This window comes from Gallus gallus, chromosome 2, assembly GCF_016699485.2.
Source record: "Gallus gallus isolate bGalGal1 chromosome 2, bGalGal1.mat.broiler.GRCg7b, whole genome shotgun sequence".
NCBI lineage: Eukaryota > Metazoa > Chordata > Aves > Galliformes > Phasianidae > Gallus > Gallus gallus.
In genome coordinates this window covers 149107043-149126850 of record NC_052533.1, presented here as the reverse complement: position 1 = coordinate 149126850, position 19808 = coordinate 149107043, and the positions used below count along the sequence as shown (strand labels likewise).

Here is a 19808-nt window from a genome sequence, read left to right as displayed (position 1 = left end):
CTGCATTGGGCTGAAGGTTTGGGGCTACGGAAGCATAAAGTCAGGAATCAGAGATGGTTCTGTGCTCGGCGCCCTGCAGGGTGGGCTCGGGCCGTGCGGGACCCTCCGGTGCCCGCTGTGCTCAGGGTGCACGTGGGGCTCTCCGAGCCTGCATGCCCAGAGCTGCACCGCACGGCACTGCTGATGTTTGCTGTGCTGGCGCCAGGCAGGGCTGTGAGCCGAGGGTGGGAGCTGCACGTGGGTGCCGAGGAGCAGACAGTCCACATCTCAGTGCAGTCGCAGCAGTGCGGTGTTTGGTGCCCACTCTGCCGCAGCCGCTGCTCCCAGTGCTGCAGGGCTGCTCCCAGCCGGGGTGGCTCTGAGGGGTGGTCCCGAAGCCCCGCAGCTCCACACAGCCCCCACATCACCACGGAACGAACGGTTGGGTTGGAAACATCCTTCACAACCACAGAACCGCAGCGTGGTTGGGTTGGAAAGGACCCCCCCCAGCAATCAGCCCCAGCCCTGCTGTGTGCTGGGTGACCCCCACCAGCTCAGGGCCCCATCCACGGCCTCGGGCACCTCCAGGGACGGGGCACCCGTGGCTCTAGGGAAGGGATTCCCCCCCAACCCCCATCTGATCCCCCTCTCCCCTCTCAGCTTAAAGCCATTCCCTCTGCTCTGCACAGCGCAGCGCTCAGCCGCCCCCCGCTGCGTTGGCAGCCCCTGCGCACTCAGCAGCTCTCCAAACACATCCGAGGCCGGCGGTTCCCACACCTCGGCGGGGTGTGCGGTGCTCACCCACTTCTCCATGCCTTACGGGGGCTTTGCCCACCTCGCCCCGGTGCCCCCGGGTGGAACCTCCAGCTCTGTGCACAGCATCACGTCCTCGCGCATCCGCATGGAGCCGGCGCTGCAGCTCAGGGAGCAGCAGAGGTGTGCCTGCAGTGGGTGCACCGGGGAGACGCAGTGAATCATAGCATCACAGAACGGTTGGGTTGGAAGGGACCCCAAGGATCACGCAGCTCCAACCCCCCACCACACACAGGGCCACCAACCTCCACACTCAATACCAGCCCAGGCTGCCCACGGCCCCATCCAACCCGGCCTTCAACACCTCCAGGGATGGGGCACCCACAACTTCTCCGGGCAGCCTGTGGCTGCTCACCCCCGCCGCCCATGAGATGCTTCTTTTCTTCCCCACAGGTAGCTTGCAAAGCATAGAAAAGCGGATTTCTCTCTGATTTTCCCCATTCTCTCCCCTCTCCACAGAGAGCTGTGAACGGCACACGGCGCGGACGGAGCAGGAGGATGGCAAGCAAAGCAGTGGTGAACGGGGCAGCAGTGAACGGGGCAGCGATGAACGGTGACAGTGGGCACGGGGACGGGCCAGGAGCAAACTGCTGGGACACTCTGCCGGGTAAGCAGAAGGCAGCAGCTGGCAGGGAAGCGGCAGCAATGCACCCTGGTGGTGAATCTGGCAGGGATGCTGCAGCAACGCACCCCGATGCGGTGCCCTCGGCGGTAGCTGTGAGGGATGCGGCAGCAGTGCAGAGCAGTGGCGCGGCTGGCAGCATCGCTGGGGTGTACGTGAAGGCTTCGAAGAAGATGATGAGCTTTTACGATGCCACCAGAGAGCACCTGCTGAGCCTGGAGCCGGCGCTGCTCCTCCTCGAGGCGCAGGCGGCCACGGGTGGCATCGCTGATCTGGGGCAGAAGTCACACGTGTCCGTGGCAGAGGCCGTGCAGAGGGGGCTGGTGGGGCTGGAGCTGAAGGAGAGGCTGCTGGCTGCCGAGAGAGCGGCCGCCGGCTTCGTGGACCCCTACACGGAGGAGCAGATCCCTCTGTTCCAGGCGCTGCAGAAGGAGCTGCTTGGGAGGGAGCAGGGCTTGCGGCTGCTGGAGGCCCAGCTGGCAACCGGGGGCCTCATCGACCCGGCTGCAGGCGGGCGGCTCCGGGCAGAGGCTGCCTATGAGAAGGGGCTCCTGGACGAGGAGATGGGGCAGCTCCTGTCTGACGGCAGCGAGGAGAGCAAAGGGTTCCTCGACCCCAACAGCATGGAGAGGGTCAGCTATGCGGAGCTCAGGGGGCGGTGCGTGGTGGATCCAGCCTCGGGGTTCCTCCTCCTCCCCCTGCAGCTCACGTTCGCGGGGCTGGGAGGGCGAGTGAGTGGCACGGAGCTGCAGGACACCGGCATCATTGGCCTCGACGTGCTCAGGGCTCTGCAGGAGGGGAAGGTGTCAGCCCGGGAGGTGGCAGAGGACGACGAGGTGCAGCGGTTCCTGCGCGGCACGAGGAGCGTGGCCGGCGTGGTTCTGCCCTCCGGGGAGCGGAGGAGCCTCTACCAGGCGCTGCGGGAGCACCTCCTGCTGCCCGGCGCTGCGCTGGCGCTGCTGCAGGTGCAGGCCTCCACCGGCAGCCTGACCGACCCCATCCAGAACAGGAGCTTCTCCGTGGATGAGGCTGTCAGGAGCGGCCTCGTCGGCCCCGAGCTCCACGAGAAGCTGTCTTCAGCAGAGAGGTCCATCAGCGGCTACAGGGACCCCTGCACCGGGGAGATGCTGTCCCTGTTCCAAGCCATGAGCAAGGGCTTCGTCCCCAGGGACCACGGCCTCCACCTCCTGGAGGCTCAGGTGGCCACCGGCGGTGTCATCGCTCCGGGTCGGCACTTCCGTGTCCCCGCCGAGACCGCGTGCCGCTGGGGGTACCTGGATGAGAGCACCCGGCAGCTCCTCGCCAATCTCACCCAGGACACCAAAGGGTTCTTCCACCCCAGCTCCCAGGAGAAGCTGAGCTACGCAGAGCTGCTGGCGCGGTGCGTCACTGACCCCAGCACCGGGCTCCTGCTGCTGCCGCTCGGTGACGGGACCGAAGGCACGCGCCTCTTCCTCAACCGCAGCACCCAAACGGCTCTGGAGAACACGAAGGTGCCCGTTGCTGTAGGCAAGTTCAAAGGAAAGCCGGTGTCTCTCTGGAAGCTCCTCTTCTCCGACTACATCCAGAGCGAGCAAAGAGCCGCCCTCACCCGACGGTACCTGGAGGGAGAGCTCTCCATGCAGGAGATGGCCAAGGCCATCCGTGCCGCTGTTGAGGAAACGGCTTCTGCAGCCAACATCACCTTTGAAGGGCTGAGGGGACGCGTGACGGCCGACCAGCTCCTGAGCTCCGAAATCATCAACAAGGATCTGTTCAAGAAACTGAAGGAGGGGGAAACGTCAGCCAAGGAAGTAGTGGGCCTGGACACGGTCAGGAAGTACCTGGAAGGGACGGGGAGCATCGCTGGGCTGCTGCTTCCCGAATCCCAGGAGAAGATCAGCATCTACCAGGCCAAGAGGAAAGGGCTCCTGAGGCCAGGGACGTCGCTCATCCTCCTGGAGGCTCAGGCAGCCACCGGCTTCGTCATCGACCCGGCGGCCAACAAACGCTATTCTGTGGACGAGGCTTTAAGGGCAAACGTCATCGGCCCCGACGTCTACGACAAGCTGCTGTCAGCAGAGAAATGCGTCACCGGGTACCGAGACCCCTGCTCAGGGGACAAGATCTCGCTGTTCCAGGCCATGCAGAAGGAGCTGATCGTCAGGGAGCACGGCATCCGCCTGCTGGAGGCCCAGATCGCCACCGGCGGCATCATCGACCCCGTGCACAGCCACCGCATCCCCGTGGAGGTGGCCTACAAGCGCGGCTACCTGGACAAGAAGATGACCGTCATCCTGTCCGACCCCAGCGACGACACCAAGGGCTTCTTCGACCCCAACACGGAGGAGAACCTCACCTACCTGCAGCTGAAGGAGAAGTGCGTGACGGAGCCGGGCAGTGGGCTCTGCCTCCTCCCCCTGAACAGCAAGAGGCGGCAGTTCGTGGACGCTGCCACGCGAGAGCTGTTCTGCAGCTCCTGGCTGCCCGTCCGCTTCGGGCGCCTGCGTGGAGAGAGGGTCTCTGTGTGGGAGCTGCTGACCTCAGAGTATTTCAGCGAGGGGCGGCGCCGGGAGATCTTCAACCACTACCGGCTGAAGAAGCTCAGCCTGGAGCAGATCCGGGCCATGCTGGAGGAGGAGATGAAGAAGTGGGCCCCCATCAAGTTCCCGGCCCTGAGGGGCAGCGTCAGCGCGTACCACCTGATGGAGACGGGCATCATTGACAGGGCCCTGCTGGAGGAGGTGCTGGAGGGGTCCGTCAGCCCCGAGGAAGTCCTGCGCATGGACTCGGTCAGAAAGTACCTCTACGGCTCCGGCAGCATCGGGGGCGTTGTGCTCCAGCCCTCGAACCAGAGGATGAGCATCTACGAGGCCATGAAGCAGAACATCGTGGTACCCGGAGTAGCCCTGCCGCTCCTGGAGGCCCAGGCTGCCACAGGGTTCATCATCGACCCCGTGAACAACCAGAAGCTCCGTGTGGATGAGGCCGTCAAGGAGGGCGTCATCGGGCCGGAGGTGCACGAGAAGCTGCAGCAAGCAGAAGGGGCAGTGTCGGGCTACAAGGACCCCTTCACGGGCAAGAAGATACCCCTCTTCCAGGCCATGAAGAAGGGTCTGATTGCGGACAAGCAGGCTATGCAGCTGATGGAGGTGCAGATGGCAACCGGAGGCATCATTGACCCAACGTGCGGCCACCATGTCCCCATCGAGGCTGCCCAGAAGCGCGGGTGCCTGGATGAGGACACAAGCAGAGCCCTTTCTGAGCCCAGTGACAGCAACAGAGCTTTCTGCGTCCCAGACAGCAAGGAGAGCGTGAGCTACGCCGAGCTCATCCAGCGCTGCCAGAAGGACGAGGTGTCTGGCTTCCACCTGCTGCCCCTGCTGCAGACGGCCGCTCCTGCCTACACGGATGAGCAAATCCAGCAGCTCTTCCAGGAAACCACGGTGAAGGAGAAAGGAGTCTCCCTCTGGGCGCTCATCCACTCCGGGTACTTCACCGAGGAGCAGAGGAGGGACTTCGTGGAGAGGTTTCGGGCGAAGGAAACGTCGCTGCAGCAGCTGATTGCGCTGGTGCTTGGGCTGGTCGGGGAGATGGAAATGAAAGCCCGCACCCACATCATGCTGGGGGGTCTGCGGGGCAGCATCCCCGCCGTCTGGCTGCTGGAGGCTGGCATCATCACAGAGAAGATGTTTGAGGAGCTGGCTCAGGGCATCCGAACTCCCGAGGAGGTGGCTGAAGTGGGCAGCGTGAAGAGGTACCTGCAGGGCACGGGCAGCATCGCTGGGGTGCTCGTAGAGGCGTCCCAAAAGAAGATGAGTTTTTACGAAGCCATGAAGAACAACCTCCTCCTGCCCGGGGCTGCCCTGAAGCTGCTGGAAGCTCAGGCGGCCACGGGGTACCTCACCGACCCCGCCACGAGCCACAGGCTCAGCGTGAGGGATGCTGTGCGGGCGGGCGTTGTTGGTGAAGAGCTCACTGAGACGCTGCTCCGCGCGGAGAGGGCGGTAATGGGCTACACAGACCCCTACACCGGGACCCCCATCTCCCTGTGCCAGGCGGTCAGGAAGGAGCTCGTTCCCATGGCCGATGCTGTGCCTTTGCTGGAGGCCCAGCTGGCCACCGGAGGGGTCATCGATCCCATCCACCACCATCACCTCCCGCTCCAGGCTGCGTACAGGTACGGCTTCTTCGACGAGGACTTCAACCAAAGCCTCGTGCAGCTGAACGACAGCACCAAGATCTTCTTTGATCCGAACACGAAGGAAAACGTGAGCTACCAGCAGCTGAAGGACCGGTGCGTTTACGAGGCCGAGACGGGTCTCTGGCTCCTTCCTCTGTCCAAAGATGCCATGTTCTGTGTGGATGACCAAACCATGGAGGTGCTGAAATCTGTGACCGTCTGCGTCAACGTAGGGCGGTTCAAAGGGCAGACGGTGTCCGTCTGGGACCTCCTCAACTCCGAGTACATCACGGACAGCAAAAGGAGGGAGCTGGTGCAGAAGTACAGGGATGAGAACGCCGAAGCACTGCAAGAAATCGTAACGATCGTCACCACAATTATCAAGGAGACCGAGGCGCAAGGCAAGAAGTTCGCTTTCAAAGGTCTGCGGAAAAAGGTGTCCGCCAGCGATCTCTTCCGGTCCCAACTGATAGACAAAAAAACCCTCGATGAGCTCAACCAGGGGAAGAAAACGGTCCAAGAAGTGACCGAAATGGACTCCGTCCGCGTATACCTGGAGGGCAGCAATTTCATAGCGGGGGTCCTCATCCAGCCGAGCAATGAGAAGATGAGCATCTACCAGGCCATGAGGAAGGGCATCCTGAGGCCGGGCACGGCGCTGGTGCTGCTGGAGGCGCAGGCTGCCACCGGCTACATCATCGACCCGGAGCAAAACAAGAAATTCTCAGTCGAGGAGGCGCTGAAGGCCGGACTCGTTGGGGTGGAGGTTTATGAAAAGCTGCTCTCTGCAGAAAGAGCTGTGACGGGCTACGTTGACCCCTACACGAAAGCACCCATGTCCCTCTTTGAAGCCATGAACCAAGGGCTGATCGTGAAGAGCCACGGCATCCGCCTGCTGGAGGCCCAGATCGCCACCGGCGGCATCATCGACCCCGTGCACAGCCACCGCATCCCCGTGGAGGTGGCCTACAAGCGCGGGTACTTCAATGAGGAGATGAACCGCGTGCTGTCCGACCCCAGCGACGACACCAAGGGCTTCTTCGACCCCAACACGCACGAGAACCTCACCTACATGCAGCTCCTGGAGAGGTGTGTTCAGGATGCAGAGACGGGGCTGTACATGCTACAGGTCGTGCAGGAAGGGGGAAAATACTTCTACGTTGATGAGCTGACAAGACAGGTTCTGCAGTCAAAGCCTCTTCAAGTGAAAGTTGGAAGATTCAAGGACCAAACAGTGTCCGTCTGGGACATTCTCTACTCTCATTATATCTCTGAGCAGAAAAGGAAAGAACTATTAAAGCAATACAAATGCAAGACTCTTACTCTGGAAGACCTCATAGCTCTCATCCTCAAAGTAATTGAGGATACAGAGCAAAAAGGAGAAGCCCTCAAGGTTAAAGGGCTGCGCGGCGAGGTGTCGGTGTCAGAGCTGTTCAACTCGGAGATAATCGACAAGAGGACTCTGGAGCAGCTGCAGGACGGGAGCCTGACGCTTGACAGCCTCACGAAGAAGGATGCAGTCAGGAGGTACCTGGACGGCACCGGGTGCATCGCCGGAGTGCTGCTGCCGTCAAAGAAAGAGATGATGAGCATCTACCAGGCGCTGCAGAGGGGGCTCCTCTCCGAGCAGTGTGCACTGGGGCTGCTGGAGGCGCAGGCTGCCACCGGATTCATCATCGACCCGCTCACCAACCAGAAGCTCTCCGTGGACGAGGCTGTCTCATCCGGGTTGGTGGGCAGCGAGCTGCGTGAGAAGCTGCTGTCGGCAGAGAGAGCCGTGACGGGATACACAGATCCCCAGGCAGGCGCTAAGATCTCCCTCTTCCAGGCCATAAGGAATAAGGTAGCAGCCAAGGAGCACGGCGTCCGCCTGCTGGAGGCCCAGATCGCCACCGGTGGGATCATCGACCCCGTGCACAGCCACCGCCTGCCCGTGGAGGTGGCCTACCGGCGCGGCCACCTGGACGGGGACACGTTCCTCCTGCTTTCTGATCCCGACCACGGCAGCAAAGGATTTATAGACCCAAACATCCACGAGAAAAGCAGCTACAGTCAGCTCCTGAAAAGGTGTTCCAGAGACAAAGACACGGGACTGTACCTGCTGCCGGTCCTGGAGAAAGAAGAGGACTATTTCTACATCGATGAGCAAACGAAGAAAGCATTGATGTCCACAAAGGTAGAGGTGTCTGCTGGGAAATACAAAGGGAGTGAATTATCACTGTGGGAACTTCTGTGCTCGGAGTACATCACAGAAGAGAAAAGAAAAGAACTCGTGAAAAAATACAAAGAGGAATCCCACCACATCATACAGAGAATCATCGACATAATATTAAGCATCATCAAAGAGAAAGAGCAGAACAGAAGCGACGTCTGGTTCCAAGGCATCAGACAACAAATAACGGCGTCGGAACTTCTCAGCGCAAAGATAATAACAGAAGAAACCATGGAAAAACTCAAGGAAGGGAAAGAAACTGCACAAGAAATAGCACAGAAGGAGAGTGTCAGACGATACCTGGAGGGAACGGGCAGCATCGCCGGCGTGCTGGTGCCCTCCAAGGCCGACCCTGCCGAGATGGAAAAGATGAGCATCTACCAGGCCATGTGGAAGGGCATCCTGAGGCCGGGGACCGCACTTGTGCTGCTGGAGGCGCAGGCTGCGACTGGATTCATCATAGACCCAGTAAAGAACCAGAAGCTCTCCGTGGACGAGGCCGTCTCCTCCGGGCTGGTGGGCAGCGAGCTGCAGAAGAAACTGGCCTGTGCAGAAAAAGCGGTGACGGGCTACACCGACCCATGCACAGGACAGAAGATGTCCCTCTTCCAGGCCATGCAGAAGGAGCTGATCGTCAGGGAGCACGGCATCCGCCTGCTGGAGGCCCAGATCGCCACCGGCGGCATCATCGACCCCGTGCACAGCCACCGCCTGCCCGTCGAAGCCGCCTACCAGCGGGGCTACTTTGACCACGAGGTGAGCCGCGTGCTGTCCGACCCCAGCGACGACACCAAGGGCTTCTTCGACCCCAACACGCACGAGAACCTCACCTACATGCAGCTCCTGCGCCGCTGCGTGCCCGACCCGGACACCGGGCTGCTCATGCTGCAGCTGATGGACAAGGGCTCGGTGCTCTACCAGCTGAGCGAGGACGCCCGCAAAGCCCTGCAGACCGCCCGCACCACCGTCAGCGCGGGGCTCTTCCAGGGCCAGAGCGTCACCCTCTGGGAGCTCCTCTTCTCTCGCTACGTCCCCGAGCGCCGGCGCCAGGACCTCCTGCGCAAGTACAAGGCGGGGACGCTGAGCATCTCCGAGATGACCGCCCTTCTCACCGCCATCGTCACCGGGGCCGCGGGACGGGGCCGTGCCGCCTCCAGCCAGGAGACGACGCAGCAGGAGCCCCCACCTCCGGCCCACAACGGCGACGCCGGCAGCTCCCGGCAGGACGGCGAGCGCCACGCGGCCGTGGCCGTGGCCACGGAGCTGGAGCTGGAGCGGGAGCTGGAGCGGGAGCTGGAGCTGGAGCGGGCCCTGTCGTCGCGCAGCATCGAGGTGGCGGGCGGCGACTTCCACGGCAGGAAGGTCTCCCTCTGGGAGCTCCTCTTCTCCAAGTACGTCTGCGAGGCCAAGAGGCGCGAGCTGCTGGGGAAGGCCCGCGACGGCAGCCTGACGCTGGACGAGCTGGCCAGGCTCCTGGCCGCCCTGGTCCAGGAGGCAGTGGAGCAGAGCAGCAAGGTGACGTTCCGGGGCCTCAGGCGGCAGGTGACCGCCTCGGACCTGCTGGACTCGGGCATCATCGACAAGGACACGCTGGCCGACCTGGTGCAGGGCTCCAAGACGGTGGAGCAGGTGACGCAGATGGCCTCGGTCAAGCGCTACCTGGACGGCACGGGCTGCATCGCCGGCGTGCTGGTGCCCTCCAAGGCCGAGCCCGCCCAGACGGACAAGATGAGCATCTACCAGGCCATGCGCAAGGGCATCCTGAGGCAGGGCACGGCCCTGGTGCTGCTGGAGGCGCAGGCTGCCACCGGCTTCCTCGTCGACCCGCTCACCAACCAGAAGCTCTCCGTGGACGAGGCCGTCTCCTCCGGGCTGGTGGGCAGCGAGCTGCACGAGAAGCTGCTGTCGGCCGAGAGGGCCGTCACGGGCTACACCGACCCCTACACCGGCGCCCAGATCTCCCTCTTCCAGGCCATGCAGAAGGAGCTGATCGTCAGGGAGCACGGCATCCGCCTGCTGGAGGCCCAGATCGCCACCGGCGGCATCATCGACCCCGTGCACAGCCACCGCCTGCCCGTCGAAGCCGCCTACCAGCGGGGCTACTTTGACCACGAGGTGAGCCGCGTGCTGTCCGACCCCAGCGACGACACCAAGGGCTTCTTCGACCCCAACACGCACGAGAACCTCACCTACATGCAGCTCCTGCGCCGCTGCGTGCCCGACCCGGACACCGGGCTGCTCATGCTGCAGCTGATGGACAAGGGCTCGGTGCTCTACCAGCTGAGCGAGGACGCCCGCAAAGCCCTGCAGACCGCCCGCACCACCGTCAGCGCGGGGCTCTTCCAGGGCCAGAGCGTCACCCTCTGGGAGCTCCTCTTCTCTCGCTACGTCCCCGAGCGCCGGCGCCAGGACCTCCTGCGCAAGTACAAGGCGGGGACGCTGAGCATCTCCGAGATGACCGCCCTTCTCACCGCCATCGTCACCGGGGCCGCGGGACGGGGCCGTGCCGCCTCCAGCCAGGAGACGACGCAGCAGGAGCCCCCACCTCCGGCCCACAACGGCGACGCCGGCAGCTCCCGGCAGGACGGCGAGCGCCACGCGGCCGTGGCCGTGGCCACGGAGCTGGAGCTGGAGCGGGAGCTGGAGCGGGAGCTGGAGCTGGAGCGGGCCCTGTCGTCGCGCAGCATCGAGGTGGCGGGCAGCGACTTCCACGGCAGGAAGGTCTCCCTCTGGGAGCTCCTCTTCTCCAAGTACGTCTGCGAGGCCAAGAGGCGCGAGCTGCTGGGGAAGGCCCGCGACGGCAGCCTGACGCTGGACGAGCTGGCCAGGCTCCTGGCCGCCCTGGTCCAGGAGGCAGTGGAGCAGAGCAGCAAGGTGACGTTCCGGGGCCTCAGGCGGCAGGTGACCGCCTCGGACCTGCTGGACTCGGGCATCATCGACAAGGACACGCTGGCCGACCTGGTGCAGGGCTCCAAGACGGTGGAGCAGGTGACGCAGATGGCCTCGGTCAAGCGCTACCTGGACGGCACGGGCTGCATCGCCGGCGTGCTGGTGCCCTCCAAGGCCGAGCCCGCCCAGACGGACAAGATGAGCATCTACCAGGCCATGCGCAAGGGCATCCTGAGGCAGGGCACGGCCCTGGTGCTGCTGGAGGCGCAGGCTGCCACCGGCTTCCTCGTCGACCCGCTCACCAACCAGAAGCTCTCCGTGGACGAGGCCGTCTCCTCCGGGCTGGTGGGCAGCGAGCTGCACGAGAAGCTGCTGTCGGCCGAGAGGGCCGTCACGGGCTACACCGACCCCTACACCGGCGCCCAGATCTCCCTCTTCCAGGCCATGCAGAAGGAGCTGATCGTCAGGGAGCACGGCATCCGCCTGCTGGAGGCCCAGATCGCCACCGGCGGCATCATCGACCCCGTGCACAGCCACCGCCTGCCCGTCGAAGCCGCCTACCAGCGGGGCTACTTTGACCACGAGGTGAGCCGCGTGCTGTCCGACCCCAGCGATGACACCAAGGGCTTCTTCGACCCCAACACGCACGAGAACCTCACCTACATGCAGCTCCTGCGCCGCTGCGTGCCCGACCCGGACACCGGGTTGTATTTCCTTAAGATTTTTACTAATTAATCATAATTGCTGCCATTTCTTTCTGTGTTATTGCCTTGGTGAGCTATTTCCTCCCTGTTCATACTTGTTTTGCTTCTTGAATTTTTGTCTGTCTTTTTTTTCTCGCTGACTTATCTTCTTTTTTTTTATTCTCCTGAGAGCATTTTGGGGATTTCCTTCTTCGCTTCCTTTTTTTCATAGTACTCACGCATGAAATATAGTTTTGAAGTGACTCATTGATGCATTACGTTATAGCTTTTAATCCTCTTTCTTTTATTACCTTCTTGGAATTCATGAATCAGCCTGGCTTATCTCCGGTCATTTATGTGCAATATATTGTACGCTTTCTTCTTATATGGACACAAGTCTCTTACAGTATTAGGTAACGTGAGAACTGAGTTTTTGTTTCCCATCTCATGTATATTCCTTACGCTCTGAACATGTCTGCACCGATCTCCACGGCACTGACACAGTTTTAGGTTTGCACATCTGAAGGTTACATGCAGGCACAGCATCGTGCTTACGCTGGGTGCTTCTGGAGGGGCTTCCTGCCTCAGCCCATCCTATTTTCCCGGGGGTCTCTGGACCGCTTCCACCCTCAGCTGAGCGCCGGTTGGTCTCTCACTGCTTCATGCAACGCAGTCACGTAGTGCTTACTTTCATAGCATCACCACCACCGAGGTTGCTTCCTCTCCCTTCCATTCTCTTGTTCTACAGAGAGCGCCCATAGTGTTGTTCCATGCGATCCTCTCAGGCGCTGGGAGACAGCAGTGGGTCTGTGCTGTACCACCAGCCGGGGCTGTGCTGGTAGCAGTGAGCAGCGGAGAGCTGCAGGAGGGAGCTGTGCCTCCCCTGTTTCCTTCCCTCATTTCTCAGCTCTGCCATTCCCTGTGCTTCACAGACCTGTCCACCTCCAGGTGCAGCCCACGTGCGTGCTTCCGCATTGGAGACAGCCCCGGGACCACTGTGCTGTACACTTCTGGGCTGAATAACTCTACTCCTGTTTAATAAAAGGAAACTTACAATCCTCGGATGCATTGCCTTTGGATGTTTGCAATTAACCCAGCTATGTTCTGGAAAAGCAAGTTTTCACTGTCGTCTTTAGAGCTGATAGTAGAAAACAAATGTAGGCGAGATGTGGGAATTAGCAATGAAGCTCAGCAGAGCACCAGGGATGTGTGGGAGTCCCCATCCCTGGGGGTGTCCCAGAGCTGTGCAGATGTGGCACGCAGGGATGGTGGGCATAGTGGGGGTGGGTTGGGGTTGGACTTGATGGTCTTGGAGGTCTTATTCAACCTTCAGGACTCTGAATATATGATTGTATGAGTGGGCACGGTGGGGGTGGGTTGAGGTTGGATCTTTTCTAACCTTCACGATTCCACGATGGTGGCGATGGTCCTCTCTTCAAATGGACCCAGAGTGATCCCAGACCTCACAATAAGCGCTGGGGAGGTGGCAGTGACTGTGGGCCCCACACAGAGGAAGATGGAGACGGAGGTGTCCCTGCCTATAGCACAGAGGTTGGAAGTGGACAATCTTAAAGGTCCCTTCCAACCCAAACCATTCCATGATTCTACAGTTCTAAGTAGGAAAGGGGGTTAGCACTGAAACATGGGCTCCAGGCAGACAGATAAGAGCCAAACCTTCCATGAGAGTCCTTGCAGGAACAGTCCTGATGCCATGGAGAGCTCAGATAGCAAAGCTGAGATGTAACTCCATGGAAGTCAAGGAAGTTTTGCATCTTTATGCCAAGGGGAGGGCAGAGCCAGTACCAATCAAATACAGCTCAACCCAGCACTGAGGAGAAGAAATGAGAACCAAAAAAAAAAAAAAAAAAAAAAGGAGCTAAAACAAATAAACTCTTGTTTAAACACAACACAGAAGAAAAGCAGTAAACCAATATAAATATAATAAATAGGGAAATAGGGCTGAGGAGCTGTAACAGCTTACTCCTCTGCTCACCATGGCCTCGTGGGGAGGAGCTCACCAGGAGAACGCTGCAACATCAAACTGCAGCAGCGCATCAGGGAGCAGCACAGGAGCTGTCAGGAGCAGCTCGGGCAGTCGTGGGCAGCACTGGTGGCAGATGGGCAGCTGATGAGATGATCTTAGAGGTCTTCTCCAACATTCTGCAACTCCAGGATTAGAAAGGGAAAAGGAGGAAAGGCAAAGGGAAAGGCGAAGCAGTGGGGCTGCTCTCAGCAGGGGAGGCGGTGGGGCTGGGGGCCCATGGTGGGAGCAGGGCTGTGGAACACATGCAGACACGAGCTGTGAAGTGCTGAACGGGGAAGGAGCAGACGATGGTATGAAATTATCCAGCTTAGTAAAGAAATGTGCCGGCTGCAAAGGCTGCAGGAAGAGCGAGCAGCGTGCAGAGAGTGGAAGAACGACGGCAGATGACATCCAACAGGGGGAAAAAGGTGCGGGTGGGGAGAAGCAGCCCCACTGACTGCATACCTGGTGCTGAGCTGCTGATGTTTGGCAGCAAGGAACGTGGCTGTGTTGGGTGTGTGCTCAGCCACAGTCAGAACAACTCAGAAGTTAAGATTCCATTCTAGATTTTGGTGCTGTTTTTTGTTTTAAAGAGAATAAATTGGGACGTGTGGCCACAGCAGCTGCAGCCTCTCAGCCCAGCAGCAAAGCTGCCCTCCAGCACCGTCCACATCACTCCAGGACCCGACCTGAACACTTCCACTTGGACCACTGCGATCCTGCTCACCACCCTCAGCCGAGAGCACGCGGTAATTAATGTGAATAATTACACACTGCAGCCACAAAGAAGAGCACCGCACACTTCCCTGCCGCACAGTGCTTCGGGCCGAAGAGCCCTGAGATGCCCCATTTGGAGCAGGATGGGGGATGCGTGACCGCACGCTGCCCTTTTGGCCACCACCAGCAGGCTCCTGGCACCACTGACGGCGGGGCTGCATGTCTGCAGTACGGTGCATGTCCCAAAACGCTGAGGTGCTGTACTGAGGGATATGGTTTAATAGGAAACTTTGGTGATGTGGTTGGACTGGATGATCTTGGAGGTCTTTTCCAACCTTGGCCACTCTATGATTGTATCATTCTGTGATTCTCTCGGCTGCGGTGGGTCCCAAACCCCACCTGCTTGGCTGTCCTGCTGCCTCTGCAGCCCCTCTGAGCTGCCCTGACCCCATTGCAGGGAGAACCGTGGTCTCTTATGGTGCTGCTCTACCACGAGCACAGTGCAAAGCCAACAGCTTGCACGGAGCTGGGGGTGCCTGTGATCTCAGAACACCCAGACCAACCCACAGCCCCAACCCAACCAACAGCCTCAACCCACAGCCCCAAACCAACCAACAGCCTCAACCCACAGCCCCAACCCAACCAACAGCCCCAACCCACAGCCCCAACCCAACCAACAGCCCCAACCCACAGCCCCAAACCAACCAACAGCCTCAACCCACAGCCCCAACCCAACCAACAGCCCCAACCCACAGCCCCAACCCAACCAACGGCCCCAACCCACAGCCCCAACCCAACCAACGGCCCCAACCCACAGCCCCAACCCAACCAACAGCCTCAACCCACAGCCCCAACCCAACCAACAGCCCCAACCCACAGCCCCAACCCAACCAACAGCCCCAACCCACAGCCCCAACCCAACCAACAGCCTCAACCCACAGCCCCAACCCAACCAACAGCCCCAACCCATAGCCCCAACCCAACCAACAGCCCCAACCCACAGCCCCAACCCACCCAACAGCCCCAACCCACAGCCCCAACCCAACCAACAGCCCCAACCCACAGCCCCAAACCAACCAACAGCCTCAACCCACAGCCCCAACCCAACCAACAGCCCCAACCCACAGCCCCAACCCAACCAACAGCCTCAACCCACAGCCCCAACCCAACCAACAGCCCCAACCCACAGCCCCAACCCAACCAACAGCCCCAACCCACAGCCCTTCAGCACATCTGAGGACTGCAGAATCACAGAACGGTTTGTGTTGGAGGGGACCTTTAAGACCATGTAGTTCCAACCTGCTGCTATAGGCAGGAACACCTCCCTCTAGCCCTGTTTGCTCACAGCCCCCTGCAGCCTGCTCTCGAGTGCTTCCAGGGGAGGGGGCATCCACAACCTCACTGGGCAACCTGTTCCAGTGTCTCACCACCCTCACAGTAAAGAATTTCTTCCTAATATCTGGTCTAAATCTCCCCTCTTCCAGTTTAAAACCATTTCTCCTCGTCCTGTCGCTACATGCCCTTATAAAAGTCCCTCCCCATTTTTCCTGCAGGCCCCTTCAGGTACTGGAAGGGCTATAAGTTCCTTCCAAAGCCTCCTCTTCTCCAGGCTGCAGAGCCCCAGCTCTCTTGGCCCACCCCTGTAAGGGAGGTGCTGCAGCCCTCTGATCATCTTTGTGGCCCTCCTCTGGACCCCCTCCAACGGCTCCACATCCTTATTGTGTTGGGGACCCCAGAACTGGACGCAGTGCCCCAGGTGGGATCACACAGGAGCAGAGTAGGGGGCTGGCAAAGCAGGCAGCTCATTCAGCTGCTTGCAAAGCTGAAAGGGGAGCAAACGTGAGAACATCGGGTCCGTGTTCTGGAGCACCTTGCACATTTCCCAGGGCACCACCAGTGGCTCCTGGCAGCGGGACATCTGCTCCTGCTCTGCCTCGGAGGACAGCAGCAGAGCAAGGGGTAATTGTGCACCACGAGTGCGTGTGCCCTCAGCTGCACCTGGAGCTGCAGAGCAAACTCTCGTGCCAGGACTTCCTGGGAAGTCGGGAGATAAGTGAGTTCTCTGGAAAGGGTGTAGGAAGCCGCTGCTGGCACTGCCCCGGGGCTCTTTGCATGGCTGCGTGTGCCGCGGATCTGAAGCACCGGCAGAGCTCCCACTGATCCGCAGCGCACGCCTGGGTGAAAGATACTCACAGTTCAGTTCCCACAGAGCTCCGAGTTGTGCAATCGCTCATCTCCGAGCCAGAATATAAAGGATTTTTGTCTCTTCTGTTTGCCCATAGCTGCCGCTCGTGCCCATCCCTCAAGTACTGGGCTTGGCCGGTTCCGCGTGCGTTCCAAAGAGCTTTAGAATTGCAAAACATTCTGAGCTGTCGGGAGGGACCCATAGGACTGAATGGCATCGGCTGGAGGGGGTCCCAACCCCACTGCAGGGTCACAGGATCGTTAAGGTCGGACAAGACCTCCAAGACCCCCAACCCATCCCACCATGCCCACTGACCACGTCCCCATGAGCCACATCTCCACGCTCAGGGATGGGGACTCCATCGCCTGCCTGGACCCCCGAGTGAGGCACAGCAGGTGCGGTGGGAGGACCCGCAGCCGAGGGGGTGCCCCCCCAAACCCCGCACTGCAGCTTCACGCATCCCCCCGGGCCCCGAGCGGCCCCTTACGAGCAGCTCCAGGCACATCGGCCGCAGGGAATCCCGGTGCAAGAGCTCCACCGTGTGCCGCCTTCCGCAGCGCGCTGGGCAGCGGGACAGGCTGGGGCTGAGCTGATGGAAAGCAGCTGTGCCAGAAGGACCTGGGGGTCCTGGCGGCCAATGGTTGGCCGGTGGCTGACCACCAGCCAGCAGCGTGCCCTGATCGCCAAGAAGACGGATGGGACCCTGGGGTGCTTCACACAGAGCACGGCCAGCAGGGCACGGAGGTTCTCCCCCGCTGTCCTCTGCCCTGAAGGGTCACTGCTGGAGCGCTGTGGCCACTGCTGGGCTCCCAGTTCAGGGCGGACTGGGAACTGCTGGAGAGAGCCCAGCAGGGGGTGCAGAGACGGTGGGAGCCTAGGGCACCTCCTGATGGGAACAGGCTGAGAGCCCCGGGGCCGTGCACCTGGAGGAGAGCAGGCTGAGAGGGATCTGATCAGTGCTGATCGATATCTGAAGGGTGGGGTCAGGAGAATGGGGCCAGGTTGGGCTGGAGGATCTCCAGAGATCCCCTCCAACCCCTACAGTTCTGGGGTTCTGTGTCTGCTCTGAGCCCACAGCTGTCCATCCTGGGCTGCACGGCTGCAGGGGAGCCGCGTCAGCACCTCGGGCAGAGGGCCTTTCCCAAATCAAACATCGAAGGAGAGCAACACCCCCCATTGCCAAAGCATCCTTGACAAAGGATCTCATCTCTCTGATGTGTTTGGCAGCTGCTCCAGCCAAGGACACCCACACCTTCCGGCAGGTGAGGCCGTGCCACCCGGCTGCGATGCCCGCACGTCCCTTCCAGGCTGCCCAGGAAGCTGCAGGACCGGCTGCTGCGTCACCCAGCGCTGCACAGCATCCCATGTGTCCGTGTCTGAGCTTTGTGCAGGGAGGGCTCCGTCAGCAGAGGGGTGGCCAGCGGGGACAGGGAGGTGATTGTCCCTCTCTGCTCCGCCCTCATGAGGCCCCATCTGCAGTACTGTGTCCAGGTGTGGGGCTTCCAATACAGGAAAGACAGGGAGCTGTTGGAGAGGGTCCAGAGGAGGCCACAAAGATGCTCAGAGGGCTGCAGCACCTCCCCTACAAAGACAGGCTGAGGGAGCTGGGCTTGTTGAGCCTGGAGAAGAGAAGGCTGCGGGGTGAGCTCATTGCAGCCTTCCAGGACCTAAAGGGAGCCTCCAAACAGGAGGGGAGGCAACTCTTTGAGAGGGGAGATAAGAGCAGGACAAGGGGCAATGGTTTGAAGCTGAAGGAGGGCAGATTGAGGTTGGATGTGAGGGGGAAGTTCTTGACAGAGAGAGTGGGGAGGTGCTGGAACAGCTGCCCAGAGAGGCTGTGGATGCCCCGTCCATCCGTGGAGGTGTTGAAGGCCAGGTTGGATGGGGCCGTGGGCAGCCTGGGCTGGTATTGAGTGTGGAGGTTGGTGGTCCTGTGTGTGGTGGGGGGTTGGAGCTGCGTGATCCTTGGGGTCCCTTCCAACCCCACCATTCCGTGCGATTCTGTGGCCCTGTGAGGGGCGCTCCCTGTGCTCTGCACCCTCACTGCTTTTTCCTTAGTGATTGGCAGCCACGTGTACAACCAAACAAGGCAGGATGCAGCTGCAAGGCACCATGGCACCCCAGTGCCACACGCACTGACCCAGAGTGATGCCGGACAGTGATGCTGTGCCTCTCTGCCTTCCCCTCCAGCATTCCTCCTTCAGAGCGTGGCGTCATCTGCATTCTCGCAAACTTCAGCTCCTGGCGCTGCAAAAGGTGAAGTCACTATTTTGGTTGTAAACCAAAAGGGGAACCACAGCCCGACTCCAAACCCTCCGATGGTGTGCAAAGTACACGAGGCGTGGTGTCGGCTTGCAGTGCAATTCAGCCGCCTTCCAGAGAAGGACAGAACGGGTGAAACTGTCATTGCTGCTCAGCAAGGGCTCTGCTTGCCAAATTATCTGCAGGTTTTGTCCTCGTGCCGTCCCTTGCCAATGCAAGCACACCGCATGCCAGCCACTGAGATCGTATCATAGAACCACAGAATCCTACAATGGCCTGGGTTGCAAAGGCCCACAGTGCTCATTGAGTTCCAACCCTCTGCTGTGTGCAGGGTTGCCAACCAGCAGCCCAGGCTGCCCAGAGCCACATCCAGCCTGGCCTTGAATGCCTGCAGGGATGGGGCATCCACAGCCTCCTTGGGCAACCTGTTCAGTGCGTCACCACCCTCTGGGGGGAAAAAATTCCTCCTCATATCCAACCTAAACCTTCCCTGTCTCAGTTTAAACCATTCCCCCTTGTCCTATCGCCGTCCACACTCGAGATGGGCCACACCACATGCCTCTGCACCAACCCCGAAGAGCAAAGGTGGCCTGGAAAGCGCCCTCCAAGATATCCACAGGACGAGGTGCAGATGGGGAGCAGGTGGAGGAGCAGCCACAGGGAAGGAGGAGCCGGCCCTGTGATGCCAGCATCCCAAGGTGAGGGGCTGGTGCTGCTCCCAAGCAGCAGGATGGGATGGGAGCTCTCCTTTAAGCCTCAGGGCTGACATGGAGCTCCAGGGGCAGCAGGGAGGGATGGGGACAGCACAGCACAGCTGCACACACACAGGCACCGGCTGCAGTGCTCCAGCTCAGCCACCTCCAAACAGCTCCTAGGAGTGCCTTCAGGCTCTGGAGGAAGCAAACTGCCCGAGGGCTGAAAAAGAAAAGGCACTGTCACATCTCAGACGTTGGCTAAGGAGCGGGGAGCAGTGAGTAGGATGAAATGCTCAGTCCTCATCAGGGAAGAGCGACCTAATTCTCTGCTAATGAGGGAATGGGGTGCAGGTGAGGCACCATCATTTCCAAGTGATGCGGCTCCCGGGATCCAGGGCTGATTTACTGCAGGTGGTGTCTGCATGCAGAGCGGTCACCTGGCTGCCCTGGGCAGGTCCGTGCATCCTGCAGATGTGTGTGGTCAGAGCAGTCATGCTCTGCTCTCTGATCCGCTCTCCGCAGCTGCAGTGGGAGCCTGGGCTGTGCTGCAGTGAAATAAACCACAG

The 19808-nt window shown here is 60.5% G+C and overlaps 1 protein-coding gene across 1 annotated transcript; it reads left to right on the top strand.

Moving 5' to 3' along the window:
- Positions 1–1437: 1437 nt before the first annotated feature.
- Positions 1438–12424, top strand: LOC107050437 (plectin-like). The gene is made up of 2 exons (XM_040696021.1): positions 1438–6648; positions 8623–12424. The coding sequence occupies exons 1-2, from the start codon at positions 1438–1440 to the stop codon at positions 11410–11412; spliced, it is 8001 nt and encodes a 2666-aa protein (XP_040551955.1). The 3' UTR covers positions 11413–12424.
- Positions 12425–19808: the final 7384 nt, after the last annotated feature.